Source organism: Zootoca vivipara, chromosome 8 (genome assembly GCF_965207765.1).
Source record: "Zootoca vivipara chromosome 8, rZooViv2.hap1.1, whole genome shotgun sequence".
Lineage (NCBI taxonomy): Eukaryota > Metazoa > Chordata > Lepidosauria > Squamata > Lacertidae > Zootoca > Zootoca vivipara.
The window spans coordinates 20,519,872-20,533,709 of NC_142591.1; the positions used below are offsets into that span (position 1 = coordinate 20,519,872).

Sequence of the window (13,838 nt, forward strand, 5' to 3'; positions counted from 1 at the left end):
TGGCGAGAGCATCCCGGAGATTCTTCCCGGCCGGCTAACGCTCTCGCTATCGGGGTTGCTTACGACGCCGGTGGACTCTGCTCCTCCTCCCTTTCCCGCCATGCTCGCGCGTGTCACGTCGAGATGTGTCCCCCCGCGCGCGCGCTCTCCCTCTCGCTTTGGAACGCCGCGGACGCCGGAGTTCGGCCTTTGGAACGTCGCGCCTGCCGGAGTTCGGAGGCCCGAACGTTGCGAAAGTCTCCGCGTTCGCTTTCGGAATCCTCCGCGCCTGAACGTTCGGTGCCGCTCAAGCAATGAGCAGCGACGGCGGGACCGCCGGACTCGTCCGTGCGTACGCGGCGCTGCCTGTCTGGGTGGTGGAGGATCACCACGAGGTAAGCGGTCGGCGAGCGAAAGGGGAAATCCGATGCGTAGCTTTCACTGCTGATGGTGCGATCTGAAGAGGCGTGCTTAATCGGGGGGAGTCAAGGGAGCTTCCCCCCCCCAGCTGCGCCTCCGAAAAATAAATAACAGGTTCTGCCCCTCCCCAAGACCTGCCCCCCAACAAAAACATTGGCTACACCTATGCGTTCCGCGTATAAGGTTTTGGTCCATCTAGCTATCTGTACTGACAGGCAAGCTCTACGTGGAGACAATCCTGCGTGTCTGGGGTTGAACAATCCTGCATGCAGTGCACATGCTTCACTATGGAGTCCATAAAATCACAGGATGGTAGAGTTGGAAGGGACCCCAAGGGTCACGGAGTCCAGTGCGCTCCAAGGCAGGAAATCTCGATGCACGGGTTCCCATACAGTTTGAAAACATACCTGACCCTGCTTAGCTTTGTAAATGTGTTAGGGTTCTAATGCTGAGACTATTGCAGCCCTTTCTGCCCCTATAGCAATCCTAAGCATTAGGTCCATTGGTACTCGTCGACAGGTCTGGTGCTGGGGCGAGCCAGTCAGATGGGTGGCATGTAAATAATAAAATTATTGTGGTTGTTATTACTGCAGTGCCAACCTTACCTAGAAATAAGAGCTGTTAAACTTGTGGAAAATGCCTTTTGAGTAACGCTGTGGTTGCGATAAAGGCAAATGAGTTAGCCACGAGTTCTAGCTATCCTTTCTTTTAAAAATGAAAGCCAAATAGAAGCCCCCATTTTCTGCATGCTTGCTGAACTACAACGTCTGGGTGTTTTGCAATAACTCTGCACCCTAGTCTTGCTTTCCCGCAGATGCTTCTATTGCTGTTGTTCCAGGTTCTTCCTTTCATCTACCGAGCCATCGGCTCGAAGCATCTTCCTGCCAGTGACATCTGCTTTGTCCATTTGGATTCTCATCCAGACCTCCTTATACCGGTGAACATGCCTGCAGATACAGTGTTCGATAAAGAATCTCTGTTCAGGTATGATCGCACAATCCATCTCCTTGAGGAGATGCGGTTTTCATTTTGCATGGGAGCCGGAGTATTGTCGAGCTGCTTCCTGAACTTTGGGGTGCTTTCCTCTTGGTGGGGCAGGAAATACAGCATGAGAACAAGCTCACCCCATGAGCATGGCAGCTGAGAGAGGGGAAGAAGGGAAGTCACTAGATATTTTAAAGTTTGTAAAATGTTTATTTTGAAACAAAAAATTGAAAGCTTAGTAAAATTTATTATATTTTTAAAAGAAAGCATTCTAAGTAATGTTCACTTCTTAACACAGGCTGTGTGTCACCTTTATTACAACGACATTTGTACCTGACCTTCCAAAAGAGCAACAGCTTTCTCAATCCATCTTTCTCCCCCTCTTGCAGTGAGCTAAGCATTGAAAACTGGATTATGCCTGCCGTCTATGCTGGGCACATTTCACACGTTATGTGGCTGCACCCGCCTTGGGCTCAGCAAATTGAAGAAGGCACCCATCATTTCTTAGTAGGTAAAGACACCTCCACCACTACCATAAGGTAATTATTGCTGGCACCTCTCTAAAGCTGTGTTAGATATAGGGGATGTTGTTGTGTGGTTCCATCTTAATGGTCTCGCGTTAGAGCCAGTGACAGGCCATAGCTGCCAAGTTTTCCCTTTTCTCACGAGGAAGCCTATTCAGCATAAGGGAAAATCCCTTTAAAAAAGGGATAACTTGGAAGCTATGGTGACAGGCAGATCCGCACTCTGCTTTGGTTGCAAGAAGTTTGGAAGTCAGAAGATAGGGAGTTGGGAGCTGGCTGGGGGCCGACTGAGTTTGATGGGGCGGTGCCCCATTTGCCCCACCAGATCAGCCTCCACTGCTGGTATGGAATTCTAGAATTATACAATTGGAAGGAACCCTAAGGGTCCTTGCAATGCAGGAATCTCAGGACGTGGTCCCCAATCTAGTTTGAAACCATACCGGACCCTGCTTAGCTTTGCAAATGTGCCAGTAGTTTATTGCTGCGCCACTGGGAGGGTTGTGTACAATAACAATGTCATTCTCCGCTTGGGCGCTTTCCAGAGCCAGTTGGCTACTTTGTTGTTGTTGTTGTTGTTGTTGTTGTTGTTGTTTCCCTTGTTTATTGAGTTCCATTTATGAATTGCTTCCTATGAAACATCTTGAAGCAATTTCACAGTATTTTGGCTACTTTGGGAAAGGGAATGCTTCTGTATGTGGGCCCTCGGTCTGTTCCAGCAAAGTATTTCTTGTGTCCTCATCCTTGCTAAGAATCACTGTTGTCACTATTCCAGGGTTACTTGCCCAGACGATTACTTCCTTTCCGACGGTCTGTACGTCCCTGCCGGCCAGCTAGAGGGCGAAAAGGCTTTGCAGCTCAGCGTCTGCCTCGTGGATCCTTCGGAAGCCGCTGGCACCCGGGAGGAAAGCCGAGCTGTGCCTCCTGCTAAGAAGCTCAAGTTAAGCGAGGGCGATGCAGCAAATATCCCTGCGGCCTCTTCGTCGAAGGACGCTCCTCCCCTTGCCCACAGCTGCGCGTGCGAAGAGGCCGGTGGATTCGAAAACAGAACCCCTGTGCGGGAGACAACAGACAGCCTCCGGGGTCAAAAGTATGGCCACCCAGTGCCAGAGCTCCTTGAAGACATCCTCCAAGCGATACAGAAGGGCTCTGCTTATGTTCTCGATATTGACTTGGATTTCTTTTCCGTCAAGAACCCTTTCAAAGAAATGTACACACAGGTAAAACTACCAGGCTGCAGCCTTTGGTCAATTAATCTTGTAGAACGACGAAGGAAATACCTTTAAAAGCATCCGGTGTTCAATTAAGGGTCCCTCTTATTTTTGCTGCTCGGGTGCAACTCATTCTGGGGGCAAAGCAGCACACGAGGGGCGGGTTGGAAAACTCTGGGAGATGCCTGAGTTTGCAGAAGTCCTGAACACCAACTGAAGGGGGGAAAGGTAACCCCCCAAACACCCTACTGAAGGGGGGCAACAGTAGAGTATTTTGGAGGGGCTCTGTTTGCAGGGCCCCCTCCACCTTCGCTAGTACGGGGGTGGGGTGGGCGAGTTGCCTCTTTCTCCCTGGAGAGAGAGAGACATCCCACTCACCCGCTCCCCCCCCAAAAAAAAGATAGATGGAGGGATCCCTTGGGATGAAGCCTCACAGGTTCCGTTCGCAGGGCTGCCTCTAGTGAAATGGAGCCCACAAATCGCTTCTGGCTTGCGGGATGGGGGGCTCCTTTAAACTTACATGTTCAGGGGTCTGCAGGTGCCTACCCCTCAATGGAGACACAGGGCTCGCTCCGATGGGGTTTGGGAGAGAGAGCTGCAGCAGTTTCTCCCCACACCCCTAGGGCTGGGGCCAAGGCAGCTTGCTTCAACATTGTGCTGTATCGCCAGATTGCGTGGTTCAGCTTGCTCCTCTCCTCAGCCATCTTTGCATGTACAGTGGTACCTTCGTTCTCAGACTTAATCCGTTCTGGGAGTCCGTTTGACTCCCGAAACCATTCAAAAACCAAGGCACAACTTTCGATTGGCTGCAGGAGCTTCCTGCACTTAAGCAGAAGCCGCGTCAGACTTTCGGCTTCCAAAAAACGTTCACAAACTGGAACACTTGCTTTCAGGTTTGTGGCCTTCGGGAGCCAAGACGTTCGAGTCGCAAGGCGTTCGAGAACCAAAGTACCAACTGTATATAATTTAGAACCCAGGGTGGGTGGGGTAAAAGCCGAGGACAGTGGGATGGTATGGATGAGACCAAAAGGTGCTTCCCTCCCTCACAGTTTACAGTCTTGTAACAATTCCTGCACCGCAGGGAGTTGGACAAGATCCTCCTCAGGGTCGTTTCCAACTCATGGTTCCATGAATGCTCAGATAGGACTCCTGGGAAAAGGTAAAGGACCCCTGGACAGTTAAGTCCAGTCGAATTTGACTAAGGGGTGCAGCACTCATCTCGCTTTTTAGGCTGAGTGAGCCAGCGTTTGTCCACGGACAGCTTTCTGGGTCAAGTAGCCAGCATGGCTAAACCGCTTTTGGTACAATGGGACACTGTGACGGAAACCAGGGCGCACGGAAACGCCGTTTACCTTCCCACCACAGGAATACCTATTTATCTGCTTGCACCAGCATGCTTTCGAACTGCTAGGTTGGCAGGAGCTGGGACAGAGCAACAGGAGCTCCACAACATCCTGTGGATTCGAACCGCTGACCTTCTGATTGGCAAGCACGAGAGGCTTGGTGGTTTAAACCACAGCTGGAAAAGCATGGGTGAACTGGCAGGCGAAATACAGCCGGGAAGAAAAACTAGCAGAAAATAGATAATGGTGTTTGAAAGACAAGATCTCATTTCGTTTGTACCGTATGTGGAGACTTGTAGTGGCATCCGCGTAAAGAAATCCTAAGTGGCTCGCTATTTTAATACTGTATCTGCTTCGTATCTGGGAAGCAGACATCGGCAAAAAGAATTTCACTTGCTCAGTTGTGGTTTCTCTTCGGGACGTAGAAATGTTTAAGATGTGAAAGGAAGGTGCTAAAGGCAGAACCGCTCTTCACATTACAGCAATAACAGCACAATGGTGCTATGAATAATCCCCCCCTCTTGTTTCCCCCCGCTTTCTTTCCTTTTTTAAATAGGAGGAGTACAAGATCTTGCAAGAATTGTACAGTTTTAAGAAGCCTAACAGCAATTTGTCAGAGGTATGGGCCGGCAATAGTTCAGTGGGTAGAGACTCTGAATCCCAGGGTCATGGGTTCGAGCAAGATTCCTGCTTTGCTGGGGGTGTGGACTAGATGGCCCTCGCGTTCCCTTCCAGCTCTTATCATTCTGTGATTCTATGTATGGTTCCATCCAATGCATTCAAGGAGGAGGAGGGGTGGTTCTACCTCAGTTTATAAGCTGCGTAGTGGGGAAGAGACGGGAGGGGAAAATATTTGGCAAACTTGGACTGCGATTATGCCAAGCTGATAGCCGTGAAGCGGGACTTATGAAATGTTTTCCTCGCAAAATGTTTATTCAGTTTTCACAGAGTTTTGCCATGGCTGTGACTTTAATCTGCCAAAGTCCATTTGCCAAAGGGAAACAGAGATAAAGAGACGCCTTTTTAATTCCCGCACACGCAAGACAATTTCTCTCCTGACTTGCTTTGGATTTTGAGGCATTTTTATTTATTTATGTAAGGTTTATGTTCAATCGGGTAGTCATTTGTTTGAGGGCATTCCCATTTTAGGAGCATTTGTTGGACACTCTCCCCCCCCCCCAATAATTTAATTTCTGATTTAGTTTCAACAGGGAAACCAGTTATCACTTCACCCCTGGCCAGTGGTTGGTAATTAGGGGAGCAATCCTGCCCATAAGGTGGCAGAAAGCAAGCCAGCATAAATTCACACCAGCTCCAAACAAGATTACACTTTGCTGAACCATCAAACTGGCCCTGAAGTTGAGTCGCCAGGGAAGAGCCTCCGTCCCCCAAGCATGCTCTGTTTTTATATTTAAAGGAGGACTTGCTAGACTGTGTTGAGAATCGCGTCCACCAGCTGGAAGACCTCGAAGCAGCTTTTGCTGACCTGTGTGACGATGACACGGAGGAGAACCTGCAGAGATGGGCTTCGAGTCCTGGGTAAGGGATCTCGAGCGGCAGCTAAGAGAGTCACTTCCTTTCGGGTTGGCAGATGAATGGAGAGGGTTAAATAAGAACTTTTAAAAGCCGCCAGGGCTCCCCCGTCGCGGAACAGAGGTAAAAGATGGGGTTGCCAGTCTGGAAAAGGCTCAAAGGACAGTCTGTCCACAAAACAGGATAGCCGTCCAGTGGGATAAGACGTTGGGACACGACTTAAATAGCCATTATGAAACCAGGCCTGCACAAGCACTCAGCCATTCTCCTCTGTGCAGAGGGAGCTCAGTTCCTGTTGTTTAGCACAAAGAACGTGACGGCTTGCTTCAAACAGCCACCACGAATCAAATGCCCTTTGTGCCGCAGCAGATCTTTGCAGGTACTGCTCATTCCCCCATTTCTACCCCATCTTTTCAGCTTTCAGTCCCGCAAGTCAGCTCACACAGTGAGCAAAGGCCCGATGACACTTAACAGTGAGTAAACCCCATTGAATTCAATGGGACTTGCTTCTGAGTAGGTACAGACAGGGTTGGCGTTCTGCTGGCGGGTGGGGGGGCGAATGACTGAGAGGCATTCGTTTCCAGAATCGGCACGAACAGAACAAAGAGTTAAGAAGCCGTTTTGGCTGGTCGTTGATTCTATTATAGTGGGAACTTGCTGGGGGAACTTATCTTTGGACATGCACAGTTCCTACAAGAGACACAGAGAGGTGTTTAAAACCAGTTTTGCTTTTCTGTCCTTACTGGCAACATGTAGGGCACAGAGACTCTTACATGGGCTTTTACTCTTTTGGAATGGGGTAAATACTATATATTGTAACTGTTACACATTTTATGACCGACTTAAACAACTACTTGGCTGAGATTTATTGCTTCCAGGAATGTACTTATTGCCTCTTGTGTGCCACGGATCCCTAATTTGCTTCCAAGATAAGGAGCTGTGTTCTGAGCTGTTTTAAAGCAACCGCAGGCAAATGTGTTGCTGGATCCAGTGATTTATGATCTGGAGATCGTAAAGCCTTCAGCATGGCGCACCCCACAAAAGCTGCTCCAGAGGGAACCCCAAACCTCCAGAGCTGATCTTTCAGGTGCACCTTGGGAGGTTGGGCTAGAGGGGAAGAGGAAGTTTCATTGCACACAAAGAAGGTGGTAGAGCAGGAGACTTGTAATCTCGAGGTTGTGAGTTCGAGTCCCACGTTGGCCAAAAGATTCCTGCCTTGCAGGGGGTTGGACCAGATGAGCCTCGAAAGCCCTGGACTTGACATTCTTGGAAAATGCAATGCTTTTGTTGGTTGAAATAGTTCACATATTCAGCTGCAAGACGTTAGTGGGCATAGCATATGTGCAATTCTAAACAACAATTGTGCGCCCACTTAAATTACATTATTGTGCTTGAGTGATTTTTGTGTGTGCTGTTGCCTGGTTCTTGACACAGATATATGGATGAATTCAGCAATAGTTATCCAGATTCTGGGGGTGGAAATATCCCAGAAATCTAACAACCCTCATTTGCATAATGGCTCATTCCTAGTCTCGTTCATAACATTTGCAGAATATGATGCATGTGTGTTTTGTTACCACAGGATGAAACTTCTAGTCCAGCTTGTGCGTAGTTTGAAAAATCGAATGGAAACGCCTGATTATGAAATGGTAAGTCTGTTTTATCAAATTTACTTTGGGCCCATGGAACCAGATAGGGGCCACAACCTGAAAATCTTTTCTCGGCTCTTTTTGATTAATTCATTCATTTATTGCATTTTTACCCCACCCTTTTTGCCAAGGAGCTCAAGGTAGTATATATGGTTCTCCTCCTCCTTATTTAACCCCACACACCAACCCTGGGAGGTAGCTTGAGCTAAGAGGCAGTGACTGGCCCAGTGAGCTTCGTGGCCAAGTGAGGATTTGAACCCTAGTCTCCCAGGTCCTAGTCCGACACGCTAACCACTGTACCACTCTGGCTGGGCATGCAGCCCCTTTGCCCGAATTAGCAAACCAAGTCTTCCATTTGCGTTGGTATCAGAACTGGTGCCACAGACCAGCTCAGAGAACTGCACCAAGCCACTTTGTGTAATCCACCTTTCAGGTCCACCAGGCTGGGCTCACGTGCGATTACTCCGAACTTCCTCACCACATCAGCACAGAGCAAGAAATTGAGAGTCTTATGCAGGCCGTCGAACGTCTCTTGAGGAACTTGCCGAAGCCCACTCTTGTGACGATAGCCCGGTAAGATATGGTGGGGATGCTGTTTTGGCCCGGATCCTGTTGACCCTCGCCCACCGGAGTAGTTTGCTATTAGAATGAGTTGTGTCAGGTCCCGTAATTGTCAAGCTTCGGGGAATCTGATCCCACCAAGAAGCAGGGAAACAATAAAAGTCCTTACCACATAATTTATTAACAGAGAGAGACGAAGGAAGGTCGACTTCCCTGAATAATGCTGGTTGCTCTGAGTAAAGCACCTCCATCTCTTCTATTCTACGTCATCCCTGCATCAGCTAAGCTGAGCTTTCTGCTCTATCACCCTCAACGTCTGCCTGGTTCTGGGAGGAGGGGGTCAGGAATGCTTTCCAAAGACACTGAGTCTGTCAGTTGTCTCTCCCCTGCTGCTGCTGCTGCTGCTGCTTCTTGCTGTTCCTCTCCCAATATTTCCCAGCTCCCCTCTGCCGCCTCTGAACTATGTCCTTCAGCAAAGCACTGTTCTAAATCTATTCCGTCCTCCTGTTCTCGGGAGGGTTCAGGAGAAGAGGAGGAGGAGTAGTTTGGATTTGATATCCCGCTATATCACTACCTGAAGGAGTCTCAAAGCGGCTAACATTCTCCTTTCCCTTCCTCACCCACAACAAACACTCTGTGAGGTGAGTGGGGCTGAGAGACTTCAAAGAAGTATGACTAGCCCAAGGTCACCCAGCAGCTGCATGTGGAGGAGCGGGGACACGAACCCAGTTCACCAGATTACGAGTCTACCGCTCTTAACCACTACACCACACTGGCAGTCCCCACCATTCCTCCTTAGTCCAGCCCCTGACAATAATGGTCGTCAGTTCTCAAAAGTGCAGTCTTACTGCATGTCCACCCAGAAGTACGGGCCAGAGAGTTCACTGGGCTGCGCACCCAGAAAAGCGTGTGTCGGGGAGCAAGGAACGTTGATATGAGTGTTGAAATTCTGGCTTGGAAAAGAGACCGATGCGAATGGGATGATTAAACTACAACATTGTGCCATGCAATCCCTCCTCTCTCTTTTTTTACAGATCTAGCTTGGATGACTACTGCCCCCCAGAACAAGTTCAGCTCATCCAAGAAAAGGTCTTGGATATTCTCCGCCTGGCGTATGGCAGCCTGGAAGTTCATTTAGAGTACTTGGAAAATTCCTGTCCCGCTGGAACAGCATGATTAGTTGAAGCAAAAAAACCCGAAATAGTTTCTCTCTCTGCGCCATGGGATCCGTTTGGAAGCAGACAGAGGATTTCTTATGAGGTTGGGTTGCGCTTGTGATAATCTCCACGCAGATCATTTTATTTTGTTTTTTTTCTCAACACAATTTTCTGCTGCTATTGATCCTCGCGTTGATGCCTTTTGGGTTTGCCTAGAAGAAGAAAAATGACTGGGAAATGGCCCTTCCTATATTGCTGTAGGAGTCTCCAGACTGAGCCAGCCTAGCATTTGAGGAAGAGATTTTGCTTTAACATAGTTGAATTCATTTTCTCAGTCAGCTGTAACCGAAAATACTGCTTCAAATACTGCGGTGACCATCCTGGCTGTGTGCCTCTGTTCCCGTTAGAATAACTTAACATAGTTTCATATTTCTGTCCCACGCTTTTTCAAAGGATCTTGGCCTGGCTTTCATGAGGAGGTCCTGTTTTACCCTGCGAACAACAGCCCTGTGGTGTAGGTTAGGCTGAAATAATACATTGTCAGAGGGCACCCAGTTGAACAGGATTAAAATCCAAATGTCACCCAATGTCTTAAGCGTAACATCCCATCATCTTTGCCGCACTGGTTCACATCTGACACATTCAAGTTTTTTGGCACCTCTATTTTCTAGAACCCTAAGCATTCATGCTAGGAGGCAAGGCTTCGTACCTAAATATTTTGAGGGCAGGTTGCAAAGTGTGGCAGTAAACTGCTATTATTTGTGGCGAAGACGTACGGTTTTATTTTAGACGTGTAAAAGATGCCAACGGGTAAGTGCCTCTTATTTATGTTATAGAATATTTTTAAAAGAAAAAAGTTGCTACTCCTGTGTCATTAATTTATTTGTTTACCACATTTATAGGCTGCCCAGTAATATTCTCTGGGTGGCTTTCACTATCATCAAAATGTTACAACTACAAAAAAAACACCCAATAATAACACTGAGGTTTTAATGTTTTTAAAAAAGGGGAAATAAAAAGCCTAGCTGCTGCTCTCGCAGTCTTAACAGGCAGATAAGGCTAGTTGGCATCTTTCCTTGACGTCAAAACGACTCCAGATTAAGCGCCAGGCGAAGTTTCTCCTGCTGCTTTTTTCCCGCTTCTGCAACTGCTAGATTATATTTCTTGGAGAGAATGATTATCTCCCGAGCATTCGATAATAATAATAATTTATTATTTATACCCTGCCCATCTGGCTGGGTTTCCCCAGCCACTCTGGGCGGCTTCCAACAAAAGATTAAAAATACATTAACATTTGAAAAATACACCATCCATCATCTTCTAGGAACTTTGGGTCCAAAGATTCTCCAATTGTCGGAGACAGAGAGACAGAGCAGCCGCATTAAGATGGATGTTCAGCGTTTATCGTGAAGCTTGGAAGAACTTGAAAGCACTGCGTCATCTCTGTAATCAAGGCGTGGTTATGGATACGTAGTCTTAGACTTCTCATGAAGGGCCTTCAATGATGGTTGCAGTGTCTGGGTTGGTTCAAATGAGGAGAGGTGATCCTTGAGGTTTTGCGGTCCTAAACCAGATTGGCTCTCTTTCCCAGCCTTTGCTGGAGGTTGAATTTGGGGATTTCTCGTGGAAATCACATACTGTACCTCTGAACCCTTCCTTTGCATGCAAGTCTGGAGGAAGACATCAGGGACTTGCCCACAAAATACAGTGGTACCTCGACTTACGAATACCTCGACTTCCGAAGGTTTCGACTTATGAAGTCGGCAAACCCGGAAGTATTTTCGCCGCACGTGCAGCCTGCACAAAGTGCAAAATCGCGCTTTGCACATGCGCAAAATGGACGCTTCGACATCCGAATGTTTTGGCTTACGAAGAGCACCGCGGAACGGATCGCCTTCGTAAGTCGAGGTACCACTGTACTAGTTGCCGTAATACCTGTTTCAGGAGATCAGTCTGCCCCTCCAACTATGTTAAAAAGAAAAGAAAATCAGGCACAAGTATTATTCACCTACAGTGCTGAGGCTACTCCCTCTCCCCGCTTAGTTGGAAACAGGAGGGGAAATTCTTCTTTTAAAAAACAAACTAACTGTGATGGTCCTCGAGCATTATGATTTCAGAATGGTGGAATTGCAATTCTTTATTGGTTCAGCAGGTGGGGTGCTTTACACAGGTTATCGATTTGCGCCATCTCTCGGGGAGCAATGAGGTGCTTTGAGAAAGCACCTTTATAACTGCCTTATGTTCTGATTTAAGAGAGATTTGTAAGAACTACACTACTAAGGAAAGGAGCAATCATCTCCCTCCGTTTAGAACACACACGCTGCACAAGGAGCGCTCTGGTTACTGTCAGTGCAGATCAGAGAAGCACAATTCCCACACCCTAAAACAACAACAAATGTACATTGCAGACTGGTGATTGCTTGCTAAATATATTTGCCTTCTTCTGGGAAACTGGGGTGGAAACTGGTTGTGTTGGCCGACACTTGGGTGAGAGAGTGCATGTTTTATTTGGAGATCCAAGTTTTGGCGAGTTGGAAGGCTGGCAAATGACATGTTCACTTTTGCATTGAAGCTATTTGTTTGTTAAAAATTTGGGGAACTAATAAAAATTATTTGACATCTATTTACCAGCGGAATTGACATCCGGGGGGAATTTCCCAAAGGTGGCGCTTTTTTGTCCTGGATCTTAGGCAAGTCAATCGGAAAATCATGGTTTTTTGTGGGGGGTTTTTGAAATAGGGCAACCCTAGCAAGTACATATTTCTTGCAGAATCTCTGGGAGAGTGATTGCTCAACGTTGGGGTTTTTTTGCAGCCACAGTTTGCAAAGAAGAGTTGGACGTTACCTGCAGCGTTTCCCATATGTATTGATTAAAATGTTAATAGACTATCTTTCAGTCCTATATAAAGGGCCTCTCAGATTGTCGGTGATGGCAAATCTCTTTGCGATTTTTAAAATAGCTAGACTGTTAAGCCCAGGGATTTGCTATAGCCCATCAGGCATTCAGTATGCACAAATAATGAAACAAAAAACAAAAATTGTTTGAAGACGCAGGCTGGTGACTGCTGGCACACTGCCATACCTTCAGACGGAAAAGCTATTTCTCACCTTCTGATGGATGTGTAGAATTTGGGGGTTTCCAGAATTGAAAAGGGGGAAATTGTTCCAATCACAGAACGAAGACAATGACGCGGTTTGCACTTAAGATTAAGCCAAACAATGGAGAGGAGATCATGGCTTAAAAGTTAAAGGCACCCCTGACCATTAGGTCCAATCGTGACCGACTCTGGGGTTGTGGCGCTCATCTCGCTTTATTGGCCGAGGGAGCCGGCGTACAGCTTCCAGGTCATGTGGCCAGCATGACTAAGCTGCTTCTACCTAGGCTTGTCATTTGCCTTGCTCCAGGCTAACCAAGGACCGTAAACCCCCAAACCGTAAAAGATGCCCTTGTGGGGAAAACCCCTGTAGCTGGCAAAACTTGGAGGTCCCATTTGCAGGAAACAATTTTACCTGCATGAGGTTTCTTTGTTCCTTTTTGCCAATTCTTTTTGATTTTCCATCATTTCTAACCAATGGTCATCAAATTAATACAAATTGAAAAGCTGACACACACACACCCCGATGCCCCCTCTATTTCCCTCCCTCCTTTACTGCTCCCAATAAAATAGCTTTTCCAACCATCATTTCTAAACACATTCATCCCTTCTCCCCTACACATTCCCTGTTCAGTTGCCAATTTCTGCTAAGAGGATTCCGTTGTGCAAAGGTTCAGGTTTTTGGGGCTGTTGGAGGCACCTAGAGTTGCACCGTAGCATGATGTGCATAAATCAGCATATTTACAGCCAGGAGAGAAGCACAACCACCTTTTTATTCATCACGCCAAGCTGTGGTTAAAGTAAGGGTGGGGAACCTCTGACTTTACAGATGCTGTTTGGCTACAACTCCCAGACTGGTGATAAGTGATGGGCTGATTGACAAGTCGGTAATCTTAACATTAAACCAGCTCGCTTAGGTTTTACGTGTTAGATTTGCATCCACTTCTTATTCCAAAGCATTAAAGAGAAGTGCCATATATCTTTGCTGAAAATAAACCACATGTCAACATTAGCGGGAACATGCCTCATTCAATTCAGTTAACTTTTCCACCTTCTGCTGAGTTCGCATGTAATGGTTGTTTTGTTGCTTATTCAGTGTGATGGATTATTAAACAACAATCACAAGAGTTTAATGAAATTTGGGCTTTGTGTTCAGTAGACCTTTGCATTTTGTGGGGTTTTTCCCCTCTTTAAAGGAAAAAGAGGTGTCTCAACATTAGTAGATTTCTTAGTACAGAAAGCTTGCAAAACCTATGAACAAAGATGACATATTACAAAAACAGAAAAATAATACAAACCTTTTTTATATTTTGGCATTATCCTAGATGATAATTGTTTTTATCATATAGGATACTAACTCATCCGGTGTTTTATCCCTTTATAAG

At 46.9% G+C, this 13,838-nt stretch overlaps 1 protein-coding gene across 1 annotated transcript; it reads left to right on the top strand.

Annotated features, from left to right (window-relative positions):
- Position 1: 1 nt before the first annotated feature.
- On the top strand, positions 2–13,580 carry C8H5orf22 (chromosome 8 C5orf22 homolog). The gene is made up of 9 exons (XM_035125816.3): positions 2–374; positions 1,238–1,383; positions 1,773–1,922; positions 2,680–3,124; positions 5,015–5,077; positions 5,876–5,997; positions 7,574–7,640; positions 8,074–8,213; positions 9,236–13,580. The coding sequence occupies exons 1-9, from the start codon at positions 294–296 to the stop codon at positions 9,375–9,377; spliced, it is 1,356 nt and encodes a 451-aa protein (XP_034981707.1). The 5' UTR covers positions 2–293; the 3' UTR covers positions 9,378–13,580.
- The last annotated feature ends 258 nt before the right edge of the window (positions 13,581–13,838 follow it).

Bases quoted from the DNA above. Each gene is read 5' to 3' on its own strand.
- C8H5orf22 (XM_035125816.3), top strand. From the start codon at position 294: ATGAGCAGCGACGGCGGGACCGCCGGACTCGTCCGTGCGTACGCGGCG. The intron at 1,923-2,679 runs GTAATTATTGCT...TCACTATTCCAG, and splicing joins ACCTCCACCACTACCATAAG to GGTTACTTGCCCAGACGATT. The intron at 3,125-5,014 runs GTAAAACTACCA...TTTTTTAAATAG, and splicing joins TCAAAGAAATGTACACACAG to GAGGAGTACAAGATCTTGCA.